Here is a 25,643-nt window from a genome sequence, read left to right on the forward strand (position 1 = left end):
CATCCTCAGTCCCACAGTCTATTTATGAACTTCATTTTATAAAGAAAACAGGTTGTAGAAGATGATGAAATGTTCAAGAAACTTAGGGAGGTTTAATATAATCCAGGTGATTTAGAGAACTCAACAGTAAAATATTTTTAATATTGAAGTAATGATGAATACTCCCCAGAATCCCAATCTCCCAAAGAGAGTTTTTTAAGAGTATCAGTCTAACAAGAAAATGGTTAGTTTTTCTTTGCTGTATTCAAAAATATTACTTGTTTATGACTTACATGAGGTAATTATATCTTTTAATGTCATTTGTATGATAGAATCTTGGACATTTTAGAGTATGAATGTGACTTTTTTTTTTCAGAATTCTTCCAAACCTGCAAAGCATGCTGGATACACTCATCATTATTAGGTGAATATGCCTTTCACCCAGGCCAGGGCGAAGGACCTGACCTAATCAGGGAGCCGTGACTCCATCCCTCCTCAGCGATGACATTGAGGACTTCCCTGAGCCTGGGAAAAACCCAGTTGTCTACTCTAGAGGGTTATAACCCAGTAAATATGTTTATGACCCATTTTATTGCCGTCTTCTGGCATTAAAGGAGGATCCATTCTCTTTAGAAATCAGTCCCTCTCAGTCAGCTGTGGAATTTGTTTCCTGGGAAGATGACAGGCCAGATCTTCATTAAACTGTAAAGGAATGGGGGAGGGGTGCACGTGCCCTTCCCACAGTGGCTGGCAGCAGTTAGGCCAGGATGTGTGGGCTCCTTGGAGCCTTTTGTTTGGTTTCAATGGCTCTAACCTCAATTAGCTGCTTTGCTTGGAGAGAAGAAAAAATGAAGCTTTTAACCACAGTTCAGCAGTTTCAGTGTAGTTCTCTTTTTTTCTCCCCTCTGTCCTTGACTGGATTTAAACATAGAAATCATCTTTGTGGAGTGATTTGAAGGTCTCTGGTTGAATTTCTTTGTTTATATTGGTGGGCAGTAGATAAAGGTATGGGAAAATTAACAATTTTGCTTGATGCTTTCTGTGGCTTTCTCCTCTCCCTCTCAATAGTGTCAGGCTATGGTAATACAGAGAGGCCATGCTGGAGTCACCTTGACATGGGACCCAGTCTTGGTTATGTCTTTTCTAGGCAGTCTGCCAGCCAGTCAAGTACTATCTTGTAGGGCCCGAATGGAATAAATGAAAGAGCAAAGTCAAAGAACTTAGCACATAATACTCGCATCCACATTTTCAAAGACTAATGGGACTGAAATCTCCTTGTTGCTACCAGCAAGTACCCAAAACATCTGTGGCAGTCGTGAAGCAAGTAGAATAAATTCTAGAAGCCATTGAGAAAGGCTGATTTTTAATCTCTGTGTATGAAAAGATTTAGTTGCTTTAGCCATGAGGTGTTGTCACATGCCAGTGCACACACACACACACCTGTGTTCCAGGTGCTTTTGACTCACAGCTGGATTTCTTAGATCTGCCTGCATGCTTTGCCCTGTCTTGATAGCACCCTTAGAGAGGAACCAATAGGAAACGACTAAGCAGATTGCAAATGTTAAGAAGTCTTACCAGCCTCTTTCACTTCCTTCCTTGCCCTAACATAATCATTAGGCTGCTTGTTATGTCTAGTTTTCCAGAAAGGTGGAGAGAATTCTATTGCAGAGTCCTATATGTAGAGCCAGCTAATCCTGGAGCATTGGTGGGCTTTGGAGTAGATATTAACAGATGGGTGAAAGGAGGTAATTCCTGTTCTGGGGGAGCTAAGCTGGGAAAATAAAACTAGCCATAGTTTTAGCCACTAATTAAGTGCTGACTAAATCATGTGCTACTGACCCAATGTTACAGTTCCTTGTTGGTGAGAGTAAATTTGAATGTGAACTCTGACCCCCTCAGTACCCAATGCTCTGTCTCACTGAATGATTGAGCAATATTATAAAAAATATGTATTTTTAATGAATACATGGGCAGCTTTTCACACTTAAAAATTATGTTTTAATTTTAAAACATTTCATTATAATTATAAAACCTTATTATAGCATTCAAAGACACTTTAAGAGGAAAAAGAGCGAGAGAAACCCAGTATCTCTAATCCCACAGTCCTAATATACATCATTTGTTAAAGACTGAAGCTCATTCCTAGTCTCTTCAGTGTTCAGCTCAGTGCCTGGCACACAAAAGGTATTCAATGAATGTGAATGCCCACCACTACTACTTACTCTTGCACGTATCCAGACAGTGGCTTTGTCAAAGGCGCCAATCCAGCACCACTCACATGCTAAATTCTTGACTGCATTATTGTGTTGAATGCTTCTCACAGTGCTGAGGGGGTGGTGATGTGCTGAAGCTCAGTGTAGTCAGTAAGTAACTAGGGGAGCACTTAGGAGCATCTCGCTTCACAGTCTGTAGATGTTTCCATTAGACCACAGAACCTTTCTGAGATACAATGAGGGCAGAGCAGAAGATGCCCAGGATAGAATGCTCCCCCCGCCAGGCCTGACAGTGTTAATGCTCCCCTTTCCTCACTTGAAAGAAGATGAAAGCTGCTTAACTCCACAGAAAGCCTTCTCATCTGCAAGGTGTCAGTGCCAACAAGTTCTGAGGCTTTTGCCCACCTGCTTTTCAGGTAGAACAGGCTTTCCTGTTGGTACTCGTACAGCTTTGAAGTTGATCGTGGGCCCAGGTGAGTAAGACAGATTAAAGCTGATTCAGGTTTCCCTGTCTAGGATTTCCCCCACCCCTTCTCTCTTTCCTACTAAATAGTTCAAACCACAGGTAGACTGATTGAGCCATACTTTTGGTCTAAGTTCACTGGATGTTTTAATTTACTAGAGCTTTTTTAACAACGTATCACAAACTGCGTGACTTGAAACAACAGAAATTTATTCTCTCATAGTCCTAAAGACTCAATATCCAAAATCAACATTCAGTAAGATATCAGGTGGTTGTTGGCAATCCTTGGCACTCCTTGACTTATGGTGACATAACTCCATTCTCTGCTCCATCTTCACATGACCATCTTTCCTATAGTCTTTATGTCTCTTATTGTAAAGGAAACCAGTGATTAGACTTAGGGCCCACTCTAATCCTGTATGACCTTAACTTGATTATATCAGTAAAGACCCTGTTTCCAAATAAGGTCACATTAACAGGTTCTGGGAGTTAGGACTGCAACCTGTCTTTTGGGGGACTCATTTCAATCTACTATACTAGGTGTGCTAGTCAGCTTTCAGTCACTATCATGAAATATCTGAGATAGTCAACTTATAAAGAGAAAAGGTTTATTTTGGCTCAGTTTTAGAATTTCTACTTCATGATAGTTGACCCTGTTGCTTTGAGCCTGTATAAGGTAGTACATGATGGTGGGAATGTGTGTCAGTGCAGAACAATTTTTCTCAGAGCCAGGAAGCAAAAAAGAAAAAAGAAGTGGGGCCCAGGGTCCCAAGATCCCCTTCAAGGGCATGCCTCAATGATTTAAAGACCCCCTACTAGATCCTTCCACTGTACTACCTCCCAGTGGTGCCTTTATGGAGACCAAGCCTTCAACACATGAACTTTTAGGTATCATTTATCTAAGCAATGGCACACTAGGTGATTCCTTTATGCAACTCAGGCTAAGTCAGAGATCATAGCAAATACTAATACATTTTTCTTTTAGAGAACATTGATGTCTTCTCAATCTCTAATGATACAGTTGAGTTGATCTTGCTCCGCCCTCTTGCCCTGGCCCCATGGGTTACCAACACTACGTATTTGCAAATTAGCCAGCTGCAGTAATTGAACCTGGGAGCAGATAATGTGCTTTTCTCTCTCTACGTCCAATTAAATATAAATTCATTAATAGTGATGATGTTCACTTTTATATGCCCAGCATCTTGAAATATTAAAACCATCAATAGACCAGGCATGATGGCACACGCCTGTAATCTCAGTGGGAGCGGAGGCTGAGGCAGGAGGATCACAAGTTCAAAGCCAGCCTCAGCAACAGCAAGGTGCTAAGCAACTCAGTGAGACCCTGTCTCTAAATAAAATACAAAATAGGGCTGGGGATGTGGCTCAGAGTTTGAGTACCCCTGAATTCAATCCCCAGTACCAAAACAAAACAAAAGAAACAAAAAACCATCATTGGCTTGAAACAAGGTAAAACCAGTGATCCCTTTACTTATTTGATAACATTTATTGAGCAACTGCTTTTGTGAAAATTCAAGAAAAAATATGTAACTTCAGTTTATTGATCATCTATTTTTTGAGCCTGAAACATGCTCTTTACCTATTTTTTCTTGAATTTTCACAAAAGTTAAAAGGTAGGCATTATTACCCCCATTTTATGGATAAGAAATCTGAGAGTAAGATTAAAAGCCTTGACCAAAGTCATAGAGCTCACAAGTAGTAAAATCAGTGAATTTGAATGATGTGGCATGGACTAGTCCTTCTCCACCATTTGAAAGTTTCTATTATCTAATATCCATGTGCATTATATTATTATACCAAAGTGATGTATTCATACATCATTAATATCTTTATACCAAAAGATATTAATGATGTATGTAGATAGAGCGAACAGTATAATAGATATTAATGATGTATGTAGATAGAGGGAACAACTTGTCATAGGCAAAATCAGAATTGGAAAATATCTTTCATTTTTAAATAGTAATAGTATCCCAGTTTACAAATGAGGAAGTAATGGAAGAAAATCACTGTTTTCCAACTCCTGTGAAGCACTACTGAACATTGATTCTCAGTGGTGGTTAAGCATACAAAACCCAGAGCTAATTAAGTATCACTTACTCCTGATGGCAGTATACAAGACTATCAACTAACTAGGCAATCCAAAAGTCAAATCTGAATTTGATAAAGTCTCTAGAACTAATTATGAAGTGACAGGAAATACAGGGAACAAAGGAACATGTTAATCATGCCATCAGCAAAATGTGGATTTGGGGATAATCTATATGGCAAAGCAGCAGGTTCCTTAGCAAATAAATTGCAAGGGAAAAATAAAGATGGAAGAAGAAATTTCAGACTTAAAAAGACAATACCTGTCAACTAATTGCAGAATCTACTTGAAGTGCAAATAAATTTTGGAGACATTTAGAGGAATTTAATGCACATGGATATTCGATAATATAAAGTAGTTATAGTTCATATTTAGATGTAATAATATTTTGATTCTGTTTAAAATTAGGATACATGTCTTTTAGAGAAACATGCAGAAATGTTTGTGGATGAAATAAGAATAATACTGAGAAGTTGCTTCAAAATAATCCAAAATGATTATGGATACAGGTAAAGCAAGCTTTGAATAAATTAATAATCATTGATACTGGTGATATGTGAGGTTTTGCTGCACATTTTTCTCGACTTTTATGTACATTTGAAATTTTCCATAGCCAAAAGTTAAAAAAAAAGTTTTGTATGTATTCTAAAAGGAAGTAGTTCAAAAGTTCTGATAATACGAGAGGAATGGAGGAAAAGGTCAGTGTTCACAGGAAAACAAACTGGTCCCATTTCCCAGTTGAATTGTGCTCACTAGCTAGTTAGTGTTCTGATGGACCTACTCTGGAAACATCAGCCAAGTAGAACATGTGCTGTGGAGTCAAGAACAACAGAAGCAAGTTGGTTCCTCTCTGGAAGCAACTATCATCTCCACTGTCATCATCAGAGCACCAGAAGCAGTGATGGTTAGGACCCAACATTTGAGCAGTATTCTGCAGTGTGCAAGATGTCTTACATGTTTTTCAGCTCACCTTCAATCAGAGCCTTATGAGTCAGATAATATTTTCCTCACCTGAGACCAGGAATCTGGAACTCTTCCATGTAACTTGACCAGAGCATAGGTAGCAGAACTGGAGTTCCAATGTTATCTTCATCTTCATTATATGTTTGCTGTTTTTTTCCTATTGACTGTAGAGCAGCCAAAACAAGCATTTATGTCTTTTAAAAGTTGCCTATTTTAGCACAGGCTATACTATTTATTCCACATGTAGATTTCTTTCAGGATAGACATTTAACCATCACATGTAATTGATAAGAAACAACTCATACCTTGTTAGTGGTGATCCCATTGAACATGAAGATTATTCAGATTTAGAGGAACAAATACCTAACTAGTCAACAAGTTTCTACACATTATTCTAGGCACTGTGCTGAAAGCATAATCTAATATTGTGTTGGGAGTCAAAGTGGGAGAAGAGAAGATATTAGTTTCTCTCTCTCTTTTTTTCAACTCTTAGAGCAAAATACATGGTGTCTTCTCACTTGTAATCATCTTAACCCATTTAGTCCCAAGATTTCAATTCTGAGAATATTTTAATAAAATTGACAGTGCATAGGGTAGAAATCATGGTCTAGAACTTATAGATATTATGTTAATATTATACTATACTATAGTTATATTCTTATGTGTGTATACATATATATGACATACTATATATATATTATATACTAAAGTTTTATAGGTGTTCCATATCTGAGATTATAGGACAAAATGGGTTAAAGCAGTATAAGTTACCCTTCTTCCTCTGTGCTCTATGTTTGCCCCTCTGTAATTTACTACACTTGCAAGGCTTTCTTTACTTAGGAAGGTAGATAGGGAGAAAAAAAAAAAGAGAGAGAGAGAGAGAAAGAGGGAGAAATAGAATCCGGCAGAGGATCAGGTCAATGCAGTGTGCTGCAAAGCAAACTGAGGTCCTGAGTGCTCTCCCAAACCACTGGAAATGCTTACCTATCTATATTAGGGGAATGAAGTCTGGTAGGCTTATTTTGAAGTCCTCTGGTTTTTATAGGGAAATTCATTGAAAAAATAAGAAGGTATTGATTCATATTATCCACGGACAATTTTTCTGAGAAATGAATCAGTCAAATCATTTCTTTTAATGACCTTTTAAAATTCTGTGGAGACAGGCAGGAAAGCTATATCTAGTTAAATATGTATTTCTTGTTCTAACTTGTACATTAAAAATACTTCAAATTTGTGATATAATATGTTCTATGTATATGATAGGATTTGTGTTAGAGTCCCTTATGTAATAAGGTGTCAAATGTATGCACATTTTAGAATTATTTCATTACTGACTTAGAGAAGACCCACATAATCTTAGATATTGTAATCTTGGATATTATTTCTTTCATCAGTAAAAAGGAAGGGTTGTACAAGCTTCTCCAAATCTCTGTTGTGAAATATCATTTTACTATTTCATGATTATGAGAATTATTGTATCTGTTTTTAAAAGATTTTATTGATCCTGGCTAGAATTTATAGGAATCCAAAGTGAGGTCTTAGAACAGAACCCCAATTACAACATTGTTTCTCAGGGAAAATGGGATCCACTTTATAGTGCTGCTTGGAGGACCACACTGTGCCAAAGATCAGGGTTGCTAGTGCTATGCTTACTTCATAAAAATAGCAACCTTTGGTGTGTACTGGATACATGCTTTTAACAAGTTCCCTCACTCTGTAAAATGGGGAAAAACAGCAGCAGCTTCATTGAGTTGTTGAGGATAAGTAAGGTGTAATAGGTCAATACATAGAAAACATTATGAAAAGTGCCTGGCACAGAGTGCTCAGTAAGTGTTGGCTGAGATTGTGGCATTATTAACACCATTGCTACTGAGCTTCCCGATGATCCGTGAGGAGGCCATAGTGTCCTCTACCTTCTGTATGTGAGCATAAAGCGCGGACATTCCACAACTAGAGCTGGAATGAGAGCCATGCATTTCCACCCTGAGTCATGAAACTTACAATGACCCAAGTAGGAGAACCTTTTATAAAGCAGTAACTCCATTATTTTAGGACTACCTTTTATTTTTCTTGGCTCTAACTTGCCAAGAGCAATTCTATATGCTGATATGGAAAATCTCAAATATGTCATTAAGTTTTCAAAAGTGCGAAATAGCATAACATGGGTATACTTTAATCCTGGGTATGTTATTTTAAAAAGGGTATTCACATATGCTTTATATGCATAAAAATGTCTGAACCAGACACAGAAGAAATCACTAACAGTGGGTTCCTCTGGAGAATGGGGACTGGTTGTTAGGGAAAATGGAGAGATTTTTACTTTTTATTTTATGCTCTTATATACTATTTGAATTTTTAAAAAATAATTTTTATAAATTTAACTTTTTTTTAAAAGGGGAAGAAAAATTTAATAACCCATCTCCATAATTCTATAATATACTATTTTCCCAACTCTTGAAAGATGCCTTCCTGTCAAGCAAAAAAAAAGAAGAAAATAAACTTTGGAAAAAGATACATAGCATACTAAGTCCCCAAGATTGGAGGATCAAAATATATTTTAGTTCATTAAAGGTTATGAATGGCTACAGAAGAGAATCTAGGGTTTTGTTTTTTTTTTTTTTTACTTTTATTACACTTACTACTATCCCATGAAATTCTGTCATATAGCATTAACAGTTTTGGAAAAGCTATAGAAATTTCAGGAAAGGTGACCAGGCCTTAGGTCAACTGCAAGTGGAGGAAAGGTATTGGTTTGTTTAGAAATGGTGGGAAATATCCCTGGTTCTTGAATTCAGGCAAACCTGGGTCCAAATCCCAGGTCTTCCATTCCCTGGGTCTCATAAGCCCAGTTGCCCGACTTCTGGGTGTCAGTGTGCTCACAGGTGAAGAATAATACCTCCCTCATAGAGGCATTTTAGGATTAAATGAGGTAAGTGTCTGGTCTGTACAGGGCACTAGTATTTGCTGCCTGCTGTTCGTCCTCAGCTTCATCTACCTCATGTTACTGCTGCTGCCTGTGTTCATGAATACACATGCTTACCCAAGCAGGAAAATTACTAAAGCACCCCTCATTTATGGAAGCCTTCATTTCAGGTTTTATCTATGGCCAGGCTGTCAGGTAGCAAGTTCTAGCTTTTCCCATGTCCATATCTGACATCTCCATTTACAGATTCCTTTTTCAAGAATGTGTCTTTGGTCCAAGGCAAAGTTCACAGACTCTGGGAGATTGTTGAGAATCCTGTTTCTCTAAAGTTGAGTTAAAAAAGTTAAACTCTAGAAATGCTTTCTGAAATGTCATCCAGGTTTGCTCCCTCCAGGCTTTTCCAGGCCTCCACCCCAGGGTAACCAATCACTCTCCTGTGAATGTCAGTGTTAATTCTCTAACACAGCAAAAACAGTTTTCAGGTTTAAATTTAAAGATGTGTGTGATAAAACATTACCTTTTCAAAGTAACTTTTGCATTATACAGTTGAAAATAATCACCCAAGTGTTACCTGCTTCCCTTCAGTGCCCGGGCAGAGAGAGCTTAAAGTTCAGGAAGTAATAACAAAAGGAATCAGAAGCAGATCTCAGGAACAGCCTCTGAAGACTCTCCCTGTCTGCGCCTGGCCTCTCCCTCCTCCTGGGTGTGTCTGCCCGGGAAGGCCAGTGAGTAACCTGCACATTTTTTTTTTTTCAACTTGGCCCTTCCCACCCAGACGAGAACACTGAGTGGCAGCCAGGCAGGCAGACGGCAAGGAGCCCTGTTCAAGCATGCAAGGAGCACACCTCCACCAGTACCCACGTCTTGGACCCCTGGCCACCACCCCACGCCAGAAGGAGCCCCGGAGAGGAATCTCCAGGGTCCTCTGCTCCCAATGGTAAGGGCTTCCAGCTGCAGGACTGCTTCATTCACTATTTGCTTTATTGTTGGCTTTTCTTTTTTATTGTGTTTGGACAGGAGAGTTTCTGCAAGGATTGAAGGTGTTTGATTTGGTTGGTTAGTTCTTGGTGGTCCCAAAACAAAGAAATGTCTTTTTCCAGTGAGGTTATTAGAACTTGTAACCTGATAGCCTGCCTTGGAACAAAACTTAACAGATAATTACCTTTGATTGGTATAACTTACCCTTTTGGTCCTACAGGGGAAAAAAGCTACTTTGCTTACCAATTAGGTTTTGAGGAAGAAAAAGTGCTAAGGATTGTGGGTATTTTAATACATGGGCAACTCTAATTGAAATGTAGCTTAATTCTTACCAGAGCTTTAAAATAAACCAACATGACATTTTGTTCAAAACAAAACAAGCTAACAAAACCTGTTCAAAGATTTCAATGTAGAATAAGAGATGTCAGAGCTGGAGTTTGAAAAGTATTAAAAGATTAGTTGTTCTAATGAAATGCAAGTGAACTTGGAAGTATTGATTAAGATACCACAGGCGGAAGCCTCTGGTGCTCACGGGAGAGAAATGTCTGATGTTCAATGTGGGATCAAGTGGTATTTGAGAGAGAAAACAGAGATCTTTGTGTAGTGTGTTGAGAATTCCTTGAAGGGAAGGCAAATGGAGGAGGTTTTCTGTGCAGGGCTGATGCCAAGGTCTTCTACCCGATTGCTGTGGATGAGAGGGTAACTCAGAGTAATCAAGTGTCGTATTGTTAACAGACCCCTGTGTTTTTAGTGTTTATTCTAAAGACAAGCCACAGATTGCAACTGGCATGTGAAGGAATAAACTGCTGCCTCTGGTTCCTGACCTAGTCAAAAAATTAATACCTGGGAAGAACTCAAGAAAAATGTTGTAGGCAAGATAAGGCTATGTGTAAAATTAATTTCATTCAAATATTGTAGATATTTGAGACAGCCCTCTTAACAGCCATGAAGAATTACCTCCCAATTATGAATGTAAAGATACTTCGTTAAGAGGGTTTATAGTTTATAAGAGAGTGAAATAGGAAACTGCAGTAGGAATTTCCCAAACCAGAGGCACTGCTGTGACACATGTGGATGTTTGTGCCCAGGTGTCTCTGCAAATGCAGTGCAGGTTCATTCTTGGCACCTCCGGGCAAGCAACTTAGGTATTCTCTTTAAGGAGTAACCTGTACCTAACATATCTAGGTTTTTGGAGCAGCAGTGAACAACAGCTAAAAAATAATGTTCTAAGAAGGCATACCTAAACTTTATGGCATGTAAGAAGAACACAAAGTTATCTAAGTGTGAATGTTGGAGGGCATAGAGGCCCAGACAGGGTGAAAAATCTCTCTTCTAAGTTTATGAAGACTACAGTATGTGTTTTGCTGTGAGAATCACTGTGATTATCACTGCTCCTATGGTACTAACATCAAGTTTGCTTCCTTATTGCTTTCGATTCCCCTTGCCTAATTAAAAGCAGAGATTTATTAGCAACCAGTTGGCTAGTGTGTTAGAAGATGATCCGAGTATGCCACTCATTTTGAGACCAAGTAAGCAAGAAGTGAAGGTAGGAACCATTATGATGATTTTTCTGTAGAGTCATGTTTTAAAGTTGTGACTTTCCAGTTATAATTGAAAAGCAAATATACACACTACTAAGCCTCCCATAGAGTTAACAGCACTGATAGCTATTCTGGTTCTCAGGTATTTGCATATTGCATACAACATACTATAGTATAAAAATGTCACCATTACTACCAAACCTGCTTCTCTCCCATATCCAATGTTCAGGAACACAATAGAGTTTAGAAGAGTGTGGGCAATGAATCTTCCCACTGAGGCCTATTCCACATGTTTTCAGAATTTTTTGGCTTTCTTCATAAACCAAATTGATATTGCAATGTCTGCTTGAATCTGGCTTTTCTGAGGCACCTTTACGGTTAATTTAGCATCTTTATGATGAATTTTTAGGCATCTTTATGATGAATTTTTTTACTTCATTGTGTTTTGTATCTACTCTTATTGCTTAGTCTACCAACCAGACTGTAAACTGGATATACAGGAACCAGAGTATGCACTCAGGACAGCTTTGTCTTTGAGCAGGGTATACTTTCTCCTTCCCTCTTGAGAAATTTCCTTCAAAGAGCCTCAGGCACTACCTAGCCTTTGGCCAACTCTACCATCCTGTGTCTCTGGTTTCTGGAGCTATTTTCTCTTCTACCCCCTGCTGTTCCATGCCTCATAAGTAGGTGTTTGAAGACTTTGGCTCTAACCAAAAGGTCAAGGTTTATTCTAAAATAAAGCAACACCTTTGTTATAGAGATGCTGTAAACTACTGCTACATCTCAGTCAGGCTATATATACCTTGGGGCCTAGATTAGGAAAAATAGTTGTGGATTCTGGTTGTTTCCTAAGTGGTAATGGTCAGGGAAATGGAGAGAAGTGAAAGGAGAAAGAAAGAAGAGTGCTTAGTCAGCAGCCCCAGGCGGAAATTATAATTAGCATCAAACTGTAGTCTCCATTAAGCTCTGGTTTCCTGCTTCTCTGTTTGCTGGTCTTATGTGTTATCTTCTCCCTGTAATATTTCTTCTTGTGCTTTGGTGTTCCTCATGTTAATGCCATGCACTTCTTCAGAGGATGTAGCCCTGATGATCATTCTCACAGTCACTTAGGATGTGACTACAGGCACATCCTAAGTCACAGAAATTTGTCCTGAACAGATCCTCAAAAGATTAGCATGTCATCTACATCTTCAAGTACCCCAAAGATGATGCTGAGAATATATAGGTTGCTTTTGCTTTAGTTTGAGAAAGAGATCTTGAGGATTTAGTAAGATGAAATCAAAGAGCTAGAATGAAGAATGTCAGATGAAGTTTTAATATGAGGACTTTATGTCTTTTTGAGATGAAAGTGAAAACTTTGGCCCTCACTTAGAAATCTCATTTGGCTAGAGGTTATATTTTTCTCTTATTATACTGTATAATATAGATTGATTTGCAAAAATTATCCCAATTATTCTCTTCTTTTAATCTATTCCCTTGCAACATGACTTTCTGGCTCCTCTTATCAAGTGGTAAAGTCTGTTTCCCCAGCCACTGAATCTTGGCTTGGCTTTATTACTTGTTTTGACCAGGAGAATGTGCAGAAGTAATGTTAGTCCCCAGTCTCAGTTTGAAGGCAGCCTCTCATACTTCTGCTTATTCTCCTGGAATCCAAGTCAGTCATCATGTAGAAACTCCTGGGCACTCTTGCTGTGACCCAGAGATCCTGTCACCCAATTGACAGTGATTCTATATTAGACATGGAAATGAGGAAATCCTAAACCAGCCAGCTGTCCTCAGACACTTGAATGGGTCCAGCAGAGATCAGAAAAACCTATCCAGATCTAAAGACTCATGAGCAATAACACTTATTGTTTTAAGCTGCTGAGTTTGGAGTGGTTTGTTAAGCTAATCATGACTGATACATTTGGTGATCTGGATCCTGGTACCTTGTGTTCACTGTTGGGTCTATTAATGTCAAACACTTAGTTTAACACAGCAGAAAAGATTAAATCAGTGGATGAAGAGGTTCTATTAAATGAGGGGAAGGTCCTCAGTTCTTATGATTGTCAGCATTATTTTGAGGTGTTTTTTAATAACAGAGGCCTAGGCCTTGTACTAGAATATTCCGTCAGATATCTGTAGATGGAGTCAAGGAATTTGTAATTTACAAAGGCCTGGTGATTGGCCAGAATTAAAAACTAATAATGCAGTGGTTTGTCCATTCTTTGGATTACTAAAAGATGCAATGATCCAGTTCACCCAGTATTTAAGCAAATAACACTCAGTTGATTTAGGGGTTCTTACTGACCTATATACTTTCAGCCATAGAAATAAACTTTATTATTCCTCTGTATAAAAGCACATTAATCCTGATAATGGTTGGAAACATCATAGGTGAAGGAAGACCTATGGCTAGAATTATGTATCATTTACCATTGTATCCCCTGGAGCTTAGAACATGGCATGGACTCATGAATAAATTTTGGTTATTGGGAAGGTAATGGAACTCTGTTTTGAGGACTTCACAGTCTAATAAGAAAACTATTAGAGATTTATTACTTATTATGTATTAAGAAAACAAAGCAAATGATATTTTAACCCCAAAACTACATTTATTGCCTGTAGTTGTATCTGTGTGTGTATCTATTGTTGCTATGATAATACTGCATTACAAACAACTAGAAAATATCAGTGGCATCAACAATGTTCATTTCTTAACCCTTGTGTCTGCAGGTTGAAGGGGAAAATTGGTTTGTTCTTATCTGGCTCAGATGGGGGTGGCTTCTTCTGTTTCCCTTGTCCTAGCCCCAGCACCAGCTACTAGCTTGTCATGTTCTGGTGATGGAAGGGGTAAGAGCACAAGCCACCCATGCAAGCTCATTACAAGCTTTTGATTATGTCATAAATCCATTAACATCATATTGGTCAAAGCAAGTCACATAGCCAAGTCCAATATCAAAGGGCAGGGAAACATTAATTTTTTTAGCAAGATGAATGACAAAATCTTGTTGGGTCAAAGGAAATGGTTTCAGAAGGGGTGAATAAATAGGACTACTGAAGTATTCTCCCCTTTTCTGGGGGAGGGGTCTAGGAAGGAGTTGTACCTTTTCCTTCTTTGGAAGGATCATGGAGTCATAGTTGGATCCTAGAAGAACCAAGAGGCAGAAAAGAGTCCATCTTCTAGAGCCACCTGCTTCTTATGATGTGGAAGTGAACATTGGATTCATTGCTACTCTGATTGATCTGATGGAATTTCAAAGGGAAGGGAATGCCTGAAGGTAACTCAAGTTTGATGTTTTCAGATGCCATTGGAATTCCTGTAGAATGCCTCTTTTCCATTCCACCCCATCCTCCAAAATGTAAAGGTCGTGGGTCCTTGGCTTTGGCTGTTCCCTATCCAGTTCCAGGAGGGCTATTACTTGGGTGGAGTTATTACTTCAGATCAAATGACATCCCTTTGTTATGGTCTCCTCTTTTTCAAATGAAAGGTAATCAGTTTCCATCCTTTCTGAACCTTGGACCCTTTCGCAAACCCAAAATTGCAGCAGTTTGGGTGAACATCCTCTCCTAAAGGCCCATCTTGCCCTGTCTGCAGGTGGCCTGAGCTTTTTTCTCTTGTTGAGATGGGAAAACAGCAACCTAACATATGATTGATATTTTCAAAAATTCTCCAGTGTAGAAATAATGTTTTATGGTATCAAAGATTAAGAATAATAATGGAGCACTTTATTTCAGGCCACGGATGTATACACTTTACTATTGATCATTCTGTGCCTTTGGATCTCCATGGTGTTTTCTGAGGAAACTAAGGTATGAAGGATTATGTAATCTAAGAACACATCTGTGGCCAGCTGAGATTAGCAACCTATCTTCTTGCATTTTCAGCTTTTGCTTGAAATTTGATTGATGCTGTCTTGTTTCACAGAAAGCTTAGGAGGATATCCTTACCTTCTGAGTTTATCCTCCTAGGAAACTCACCTTCCAGTATTTGTCTGTGGAAACAAGGAAGTTTAGCAAGGAGCTATTCCACATCAGAGATTTCTACACCACAGTTTTAAGTAAGCAGGATTATAGGTCATTTCTAAATTGTATTTCCTGGAATTTCTTCATTACCGCCTTGATCTGAATTAGGCAGGGGACTATTTAAAAAGTCCTCCCAAGTCCTTGTGACTGTGTTGCTTTTGTGTATTATCTGAGCCATTACCTGCATTTCTGTTGCCTGGTGACTATAAATGAGGGATGCAAGCTCACATTCAGCAATTTTTGCAATGGTTCTCTGACAGAATGTTATTTCTATTTTATGTAAAAAATACTAATTTAATTTAAACAACTAATTTAAACTAATGCCTTATGCTAGTCATGATAGGATCAAAGCAGGCATTTCTAGTAGTATTTTTTTTTTTTGTCAAATTAATACATGCAAACAATCAAGTAACTGCAGTGGCTCAGAATATATAGGGTCTGCTACAATTAATGGATAAACTGGTTACCTTGAATGTTTCCTTGCTGGTGACTTCTTTGTTGGGTACCTCATAACTCCTATATACACTGATGCTGCATAATATATTGTTATTTAAGTAATAATTTTATTAAATTATTACTCATCCTTGTTTACCAATGAAAATCTGGAAGCCAGCATAAATATATAGACACTGAATGAACCCAAAAATGAGTGAATGCTAAGAGGACTACATCCAACTTCTAAGAAAAATTTGTTCTTCCCAGGTATTTCTGCCAGAGAAAGGGCAGTGAAGGGTTAAAGTTCTTTACAGGAGCTGGAGGGATTTGGCAGAGCCGCTTGAATCACATTCTTTCTGCTACTATAGCAACAGGTTGAGAATTCTGCCAGCATTGTCGCCTGCCTACACAGAAATGCCCAAGTGCAGGCGACTTCATTGTCTGGGGGACAACTGTTTTTTCTATGATGTTTCAATGAAGCAGTTTCTTTGCGGAAACAAAGAGGTTAATACAAAGCTGGGGCTAAGAATCATGGAAAGGCAGAGAGGGATCTTGTTTTGATTAGAGTGACATTTGCAATCTTTTGTCCTTGGAGAGGTGTGAGGTGGGGGAAGGAATTGAGGTTTAATCTGTAGTCAACAGAATGTTCTCCCTTTTTAAGGAGGCATCTCTTCTGAGAGATGGCCCCTGGCCACATTTGGAAAACTTTCTCTTCCTATTATTGCTAACAAATACAGTGTTTTAGTCAAAGTTCTTGCATTATTGTTCTTGTGCTCTTCTAAGTTTGGAGATGCAAGATTGGACCAGAATGTATTCTTTTCCTCAGCATTTATCAGACTTTCTAACCAGTGTTATGCCTGGGTTATTTACTGAGAAGAAAAGCTAACCAAGGATGAGAAATGTTTTGTTTGTTTGTTTGTTTTCCTTTTTTTTTCCCTCTTTTACTTTGTGAAACAGTATAGTAAAATGAAGAAAGGAAACGGGAAATGGGAAAGTTACTTAAATAGCATTAAGTTTCCAGTAGGCTTCACAAAGCCCTGGAAAGCTGTGCTGCTTGCCTCTCCCTAACTTGTAGCCACACTTAAAAATGCTCAGACTATTATTCATTGTTGCTGTTGCTTAGCTCTGTGAGAGACAAGGAAGGTGTAGGTGTGGTCATAATTAGAGTTTAAGGCTAATTGTAGTTCTTGTGGGAACTAGTAGATGAAATCAGTAGACTTTATTACTTTGGATTAGTTGATCATATTACCACTACCATTATCAATTCTACAACTCATTTTTATTTTGCATGCAGATGGAGAAATCTGTCTGGTTCATCTTTGTTCCTGGTTTACAAATACATTCTGGACCAAAAAAGAAAAAGAAAAAAAATTGAACATATTAAATCTTTCTTCAGAAGCTGCCCTGGGTTTTATTATTAAAAGTTTAAGTCTAAAAATCTTTTATTCTCAGCCCACTGCATACCATTTATAGATATGGGATAAGTCCTTCATTAGAGTCTGATCATTAAAACCTTGTAGTCTCAGGTATCTACTGAAGCTGCCATTCTTGTGCCTTGTAGTCAAAAGGGTGTTGGACTAAGAGCCGGAAGCCTGGGAGTCTAGTCTAGCCAGGAGTGGGCTTGGGCTGCTCATCTGGGGATTTTAACTCTATTATATATAAAATGAAAGGCTCAAAGGAGATTTCCAGGATTTTCCCCAGATCTCTCCCCACATAAAAAAGGGCACTCCTGTTTGTTGGTTTGTTTTTACTTTACTGAAATCTTACAAGTTGCAAAGCCCTGGAAAGCTGTACTGCTTGCATCTCCCTAACTTGTAGCCACACTTGGATCTCTGCTTCAACATTGCTTAGGGCAGCCTCCCCTGACTCCCAGGCTATTTCAGGACTCCAGGTCTCTGTTCCTTATATGCTTGTTCTTTCTTTCACCACATATACTACAGTTTGAAATAATCTATTTCATGTTTTTAATTCCATTTTCTATCTCACCATGAGACTGAGGACTGAGTCAAGCATCCATCTGTTTTGTTCTCCCTTGTGTCTGTAGGCAGTGTTGGTTGGATAACTGAAGGTGCAGTGAAAGGCTTTATGGGGGTCCAGTGATTGTATCACAACCTCTGCCCACAGGATCTTTTTTCTTTTTTCCTTTTCTGTTTCTTTTTGGTACTGGGGATTGAACCCAGGGGCACTTTACAATGTTAGGGAACAGACAAACACGAATGGTGGAAACACAAGGTTAAAGAGAACGATTCCATAAAATGGGTCTACTGTACTGACCCCAACATGCTTTCTTTGCCAAAGGGCAACTTACCTGGTGGAAGTGGAGAGGATATGTCACATTCCTGAGCAAACAACCTGTCATTTGCAAGGAAATGCAGGCAGGAAATACCTGTGATAAGAGGAACCCAAGTTACTTTGAAGGGAGAGACATTTGTGATATTTTTCACAGACCAGATTCTGGAAGATAAGGAAAATACCTCCCAACCATAAAACCTGTAAAAATGATTAAGAATACAATTAGAACCAGTCAGCATGGGCCAAGGTGACCTAGAGTTGTCATGGCAATGGGGACTCAAAAGTCTGATGTCACCCTGACATCAATCAAAAGTCAAGAAGTGAATGTGGGCAGGACTCTCTGGAAACTTCTCTGGGACCTCCCAAACTAGAGTGCAGGAGAGGCATATTGTCCCTTTCCTCTCTGAGAGGACCCACTCTCTCCCCCCTTTTTCTATCCTGTCTATAAACTCATTCCTATTACTTTGAGTGACATGTCTAAAACTTTCTGACTTGGTCACAAGAATCAGGGTTTAAAGGGCAAATCTTTGCATTGCCTATTTCTCGAAAGGCCCCACCCAGCTCTGTAACACCTAGTCCCTTTTTAAAATTTTTGAGATAGAGTCTCACTAAGTTGCAGAGGCTTGCCTCAAACTTTCTATCCTTGTGCCTCAGCCTCCTTAGTTGCTGGGATTGCAGTCATGTGCCACCATGCCCAGCCCACAAGGATCTTAAGATTTTGTCTGTTTTTCTTCCTTTAATTCCACCTAAAATATTCAGACCTTCAGACCTAAAATATTGTATAGTATAGAGAATTCAAAGAAAAAACTCTGGGTTCTTATCTACTGATCTAATCATTAGATAAAGTTTCATTTTCCTTGATTGGACTTATAAGTCTATTAAGACAGAAACTGTGAAAGGAGGACAGGCCTTGAGATTATATAGAATGTACAGAATATAGGTTTTATAGAATAGAAGTGGCAGAAACAAAAGAAAGAGGAAGAAAAGGCTGAAAACCAAGGGGCTCTGCCTTTTTAATTAATTTGCCTGGAAGGTCTTTATAGTTTTGCTAGGTTTTACAAGCAAGGACAGAATTCTTAGCATCAATGTTGAGTAATGGTATAAAGCATTTGCTACGAAAAGATGATTACATAAACAAGAAAATCTAACTGAACTGAACTTCAGAAATCATTCTGCTTTGGATAAAAAGGTTATTTTTTATTTTGAAAAGAATTGTCAGGTTTGTATAAACCAGTTCAGTGTCATCAATATAGGAAAATGCACCCTGAAACTGGAGCTAGCCATTACATCCATACACTTATACAGTGAGTAGCAATTTTTATTCTAAGCAGCAAGCCTAAGTCTAGATCCCAGGAGGGAAGAGTGAGAATTCCTTAGGTTGGAAGTGTAATGGATATTCATCAGCCAGGAACAGGAGGTTTTTGGGAGAAGTTGATTGAATTAAAAGATCGAACTTCTTTTGGCCTCACTTAGTTTGCAATTTGTAGAGGAAATGGCTTAGGGGAGTTTTACTAAGTGAATTAAGTTTCCCATACAAAGCATAAAATATGTAGCTTCAGGAAACCAAAGCAGCTTCCATTTATCTTGAGAGTCTGATGTCAGGTGAGATATCTAAGTTCAACTTTAATGGCAAAGGACAATTTTCTCTACACAATTGTTTCTGGTTCCTTTTCTTATTAACACCCACAGACACAGAGGGTGATTATAGCTGCCTTTAGGCTTCATAAACTGGGACTAAGCTCATTAAACCCAGCCAGATTCTTTCCTTCCCAGAGCCATTTCAGCAAGGAGAGAACGAATAAAACAATCACATAATCTCTTTTCTTTCTGGAGAGGGAGTAATTTTAGCCAAGAATGCAAGGTGTACCTTGTGAAGTTTATACCTACACAGCACAAATGCCACACATACATATGCATGCATGTCTGTCCTGCTTGTTCACTTACTTAGGCAGAGATGGTATGGGTTGCCATATTGGCCCAAGACCAGGAAAGAATTGTGTTGGGTTGACCAGTAGCCAAACCATAAGACAAATATGTCTCCCTGAGCAATATGGCTGTTCTTTCATTTACAGAAACACAAAACAAAAGTAACATGGGAGTGTAGGGCTTTCCTACCTGATGTCCCCTGGCTAGTTCAAGGGGTCTGCTCTATATAAAGCACTCCCTGGATTTTCTGGGAATCTGCTTTCTTCTGGACCTGTTGGGAAAATGAACAAACAAACAAATATATAGCTTTAATGAAATTCTTTGCAAAGCAAATCCCATTTTTTTTCAGTGGCAAACCCTCTTTTAAATCTCAGCTCTGCCACTTCCTAACTGTACAACTAAACGGGTATGTTATTTAACCTCTCTGTGCCTCATGGTCTTCATCTCTATATGGAGTTCATATTAATATTTCCACCAGAGGATTTTTTTTTGAAGCAAATAAGGTCATCTAAGAGTTTTTTGTTTTTCCACAATGCCTGGCACATACTATGAATTTTAAAATTGGTTTTGTTTTTAATAGATACCCATTGGAGATAGTGCACCTTTTCTGTTTCACCCTTTTCAAATTAGAAACACCCCCTTCCACTTGGTACTGTTGTGGAAGTGGGTTCCATTGGGGCATGGAGATGAGGAAAAGGGGCAAGCACAGCAGAGGTGGTTGAGCAGGAACAAGGGTGATGGATACCTGTGCCCCACATTCTTCTCCTCCTTCCTTCTGTAGCTCTTTCCGGTATGTCACTCTGTTCTTAGGTGGTACTATTATGGTTCTAGGAAGAGTCTAAGCCCTATAGCTCAGTGTTGCACACATATTTGGAGTCAAATTGGTAAGAAAATTATTTTTATTCAAAGCCAGCTTTGAAGGAAGATTTCTTTCAAAAATTCCATCTTCAGAAAACTCTAGGGCAAAGAAAGCTTTTAAAAGAGAAGAAGAGTCAAAAGTCAGGAATGTACCTATGCAGATTTAATTTTTTTTTTGCTAGGCAGGCTGGGGCCTGGGGAGTCTCCATTCTCAGCTTACTTAGCATCCATCAGACTGGTAAGGTGAGGGGCAGCCCTTTACTCTAAGCTTGAGGAAGCTGTCCTCAATGTCAGGGGGCCTCATATTCACTCTGTTCAATACTGCTTCTTTACCTGTTGATGCTAGATACAATTATAGGTGCCATACAAAAAGAAATATAAATTCAGTTCCACCTTCTAGGAGTGAATCTAAGTTCCAGGCTTACTTTCACCTGCTCTTCAAGTCCTTTATGTATATTGGCTGTTCAGCTAAAATCCCAAACCAAAGCTATCATTGACACACACTGAGCACTCAGGAGAGATCAGTGGTAACCACTGTCTTCAGTATGAAATACAAAGAGGTAGTCATAGAAACATTTGGCACATTGAATAAAATACATTTTAAAAAAGTCAGGAGTTTGAGCATCAAAAATTAGCAGATCGAGTGTCAAATTTCCTGAGCCTTCCATCCTCTAAGAACTTTCAAGATTGCAAGGAAGGGATATGAATCATTGGACCTGGAAAGAGGGTACAAGGGAGAAGAAACAAGAGCTTTCTTGTCCATCTCTGCTGAGAAAGAACCATCTCTACAGTACAGCTAAGTAGATGGCCAGGGCCCTGAGCTTCTGTAGTCTTAGTTTCCTGACTCATAAACTAAGGACAATGTTGAAGTAGTAAATGACATAATGTATATAAAGCACATGGCATTAGGGCCTGGCATTTAGTAGGTGCCCATAAATATTAGTCACAATTAGATCATGAATAATTCCTGGATATGCAGCTATTGGGAAGCCAATAAGAGTTCTCAATTCTTTGTAGCTTAACCCTTACTTCTGCCCATCGCCCACATGTTGACTGCAGCAAATGGGGAGGAGCTGCCACTTATGTAGCCCATGTGTCTGCTAGTTACAGTTAGTCTTGACTGTTTATAGGTGGAAATTAAATGACCATCATGAGGGTTCACAGGTACTTTCTTGCCATAGATGGTGCAAGAGAAAAGTAGGCCTCAGAAGGTACATGTGAGATGGTGATAACTGCAGAATGGTGGTGGTGGTGGTGGTGGTGTGTGTGTGTGTGTGTGTGTGTGTGTTTATGTTTATGTTTATGTTTAACATGAATTCATATTTTATTTTTTTCATTCATTTGCATCTTATCAAAAGTGGTATAATATTCTTAATTCTTTCTGGCCAAACTAGAGTGGCATACATGGTTGTCTTTCACAATAAAGAGGAGAAGAATGGATATGAATTTTAGAAATATGGATATGAATTTGTCCTATCTTTAAAATAGGATCATCTAACCCAGCCCTCTCACTTTAAAATGTAGAAACTGAGACCTGTAGGTATTAAATGAATTCTTTAGGTAGCAGAATAACAGGTCTTCCAGCCCTCATACAGGTTCCTGCATACATGGTCTCTTGGCCTGTTGTTTTTTCAAAGTCACCAGGACATAAAACAATTTTAGAGCCATTGTTTTGAAATGTAATGGTAGACATCTGTGTGGAGAATTCTCAAATAAGATACACCACCTTTGGCCCAGTCGCTTCCTGTCTTTATCCCATTATCCCTGACTCTCCATGGGAAATGCATGCCTTTAATTAAGTAAAATTTTAAAGAATATATAAATAAACAAGAAGGTATAGAAAAAATATTTGGAGAAAATGTGCACTCAAAATATAATAGCTGGGCTTGGGTTGTGGCTCAGTGGCAGAGAGCTTGCTTAGCACATGTGAGGCATTGTGTTCGATCCTCAGCACTACATAAAAATAAATAAATAAAACAAAGGTATTGTGTCCATCTACAACTACAAGTATTTTTAAAAATATATAATAGCCAATGATCAAATCAAGAGTTAGCAAATTCTAGAATTATCCAGAGAAGTCTAAATTTTTCTCTCAATTATAGATTATCTTTTTAATAGCTTAGATTCAATATTTCACATCTCCTTTGTTTAAAATTACTAATAATGATGATTATAGCTGTTTTCTTTTAAGCAACCATTATAAGCCAGTATAATAAATGCTTTTCGTGAGATCTCATTTAATTTGCATGGTAAGGTGAGGTACAGATATGATTTCCCTCATTCTATTGATAAAGGCATTTGTTATGAAGGAGACCCACCAGTGTAAAGGATTCTAGACAAGACAATAAAATAAACTCTTTTTTTTTTTTTTTACTAAGTATTGTAAAGGGGATACTTTTGAGAGAGAATGGATCCTCTCAGAAGGAGAAGGATGATGTGCCCTTCCTGCCCTCCAGTTTTTTTTTTTTTAACCTTTATTTTGTTTGTTTATTTTTATGTGGTGCTGAGGATCTAACCCAGTGTCAAACATGTGAGGTAAGCACTCTACCGCTGAGCCACAACCCCAGCCTGCCTTCCAATTTTATTGGGGGTCCCGGGCAACTTTCCAGGGAGTCTTGCCCAAGGATAATTGATTTTTGACTGACAACAGGATGACTTCAGAAGTTATATGTCCACCGTACATGGTAAAGATTCAAGGCAACTCTGGGTCACTTTGGTCCGTGCTGACCAGTTCTAATTGGCTAGTGGGAATTATCTTTATCTTACTGAATTTTAGAATCTGGTTTGTGTACGAATCACAGAACCTTTCCCCTTGCCCCCTCCCCTAGGATAATTTGTGTTTTTATCTCAACATTTTGGGCCTGCATATCCCTGTGGATAATAGGTGCTTTGCTGAGGAATGCAACATATCCTATTGACTTAACCCAGGCAGGGTTGCAGGTAAATTCCTTTTAAAAGAAAAAGTAGGGGACAGAACTATGGGCTCAGCTTATAGAATTGTCCCCTTAACCTTATGTTCCTACTGCTCACATCCACATATTCCCTGTCAAACTGAGGCTCAGGGTCAAAATACCTGATCTGGGGTGGAGGGGAATTTGAAAACCTATTTCTGTCCCTACAGAAGTAAGACAGAGCAAGTTTTAGGGGAAGATTGTTAATCTAGTTGCTAAACTATAGGAGGGGCTCCTGTCAGAAGCCCATCCTGTTCAACCTTGCTAGCAATACCCAGCAGCAAGCACTTCTGAATGTGGAAGACATAGACTGTTAAAGCCCACTAGCACAGAAAGGCATCTGTCCCCAATCCTTCCAACAACCCCTCAGAGTATATGTCTATGGATAAAACCACATCCTTTGGGTGAATCTGGTTGTCCATTGAGAATTTGTTTCCTCCATCAGTTCTCTCATTTTTTCTTGCAGAAAAAGTCATACTCTCTTTACTACCCTCCCACACCCACCTGTGAGTGGCCAGGGACAGGTACAAGAGTTGCTACATAAGTGGCTAGGCCTTGTCAGACACCGAGAGGTACACCTGTGAGTAAATGCCCCACTATCGCACAGGGCTCACAGTCCTTTTAAAAATTATTTCTAGGGCTGGGGATGTGGCTCAAGCAGTAGCGCACTCGCCTGGCATGCGTGTGGCCGGGGTTCGATCCTCAGCACCACATACAAAGATGTTGTGTCCGCCGAAAACTAAAAAATAAATATTAAAAAATTCTCTCTAAAATAAATAAATAAATAAATAAAGATTATTTCTAGGACTGGGCTCAATTGCATAAATCCAGAGAGTGTTAAGTCTTAACAATGACTAATGACAGTACTTAAAATTTGTAAATTTCTGCTTGGGAAGTCCTTTCAGAAGCAATTTATATTCAAAGACAAAAGTAATTCTTTCTTATCTTTTATCATAATACTAGAAGCTAAAGATATAATAGCTTTAAATTCATTATCCCATTTATCGACCATACTCATTAGGAAATTAAATGTCAGCCAGGCTGTTTCGTTCAAAGATTACATACCATCAGGAGTCAGTAGGACCCAGATTTCCCTATCTCTGAAGCCCATGCTCTTACATGCTACATTATACAGTACCCCCCCCACACACACACCTTTTTTTTTTTTGGTTCCAGAACCGTTGAATCCAGAGGTACTGTACCACTCAGTCGCAGCCCCAGCCCCAGCCCCAGCCCCAGCCCCAGCCCCAGCCCCAGCCCTTTTTATTTTTTATTTTGAGACAGGATCTCACTAAGTTGTGGAGGCTAAACTTGAACTTGAGCTCCTCCTGCCTTAGCCTCCTGGGTCACTAGGATTGTGTGCACCAGCTTGTACTGTCCCTTTTTAGAAAAAAAAGAAAGTAAATTTATACTCTGAGTTTTGATTGTTTTGAAAAGTTTCACCAGTCAACTTCAAGGAGTGAAGATTTGCCACCAGTTAGGTTATGTTGAAGGTTAACATTGCCCCTTCTGAAAGCACTTCCAAAAGATGCAGTACAGAAATACCTAATGTGATAATTGCATCAGTATGCATAGCTCACTAGCTTAGACTTATTTGGAAGTATATCTGCTTATTGTTTTTCACTCTCTCTTGTTGCCCTATGCTCCTATTTTGAAACATGGAAGGTCTAAGAGAGTGATCACCAAGATGACACCCCCAACACCCAGTTACAGCAGTCAGGGTTTCTGTATGTGCCTCCTTTATCCTTGCCAGGATAAATTTGACATTTAGAATGTGCATTCTTTAATATTCCACCCAAATTATTGTTTCTCTTTCATTGAAATAATCGGTGATTTTTATTAGAGCAACAAGCTAAAATTTAGCTAGTAATTATCATGTTTAGGCATAACTGCAGCGCTCCCTTTGGTGCTAATTGGTTAAAGGGTTAATGTTCTATTGTACTTTTTTATGTCTGCTATATTGGAAGATGCCTAGTTTTAGTTAGATTTCCCCTTCATTTCCCTAAGAG

At 38.8% G+C, this 25,643-nt stretch overlaps 1 protein-coding gene across 10 annotated transcripts in view; it reads left to right on the forward strand.

Annotated features, from left to right (window-relative positions):
* Ston2 (stonin 2) overlaps positions 1-25,643 on the forward strand; it is a 153,875-nt gene that overhangs the window by 71,563 nt on the left and 56,669 nt on the right. For 8 of the 10 annotated variants that reach the window (XR_003301998.2, XR_003301997.2, XM_026402432.2 and 5 more), the window contains one exon: positions 9,424-9,585. The exons of the other annotated variants lie outside the window; for them this stretch is intronic. Coding sequence is in view for 6 of the 8 variants with exons in the window: in XM_026402432.2 (XP_026258217.1) it covers positions 9,424-9,585 (162 nt within the window). In the remaining 2 variants the exon portion in view is untranslated. The remainder of the gene's footprint in view (positions 1-9,423; positions 9,586-25,643) is intronic. 10 annotated transcript variants of the gene reach the window in all.

This window comes from Urocitellus parryii, chromosome 6, assembly GCF_045843805.1.
Source record: "Urocitellus parryii isolate mUroPar1 chromosome 6, mUroPar1.hap1, whole genome shotgun sequence".
NCBI classification, from domain to species: Eukaryota; Metazoa; Chordata; class Mammalia; order Rodentia; family Sciuridae; genus Urocitellus; species Urocitellus parryii.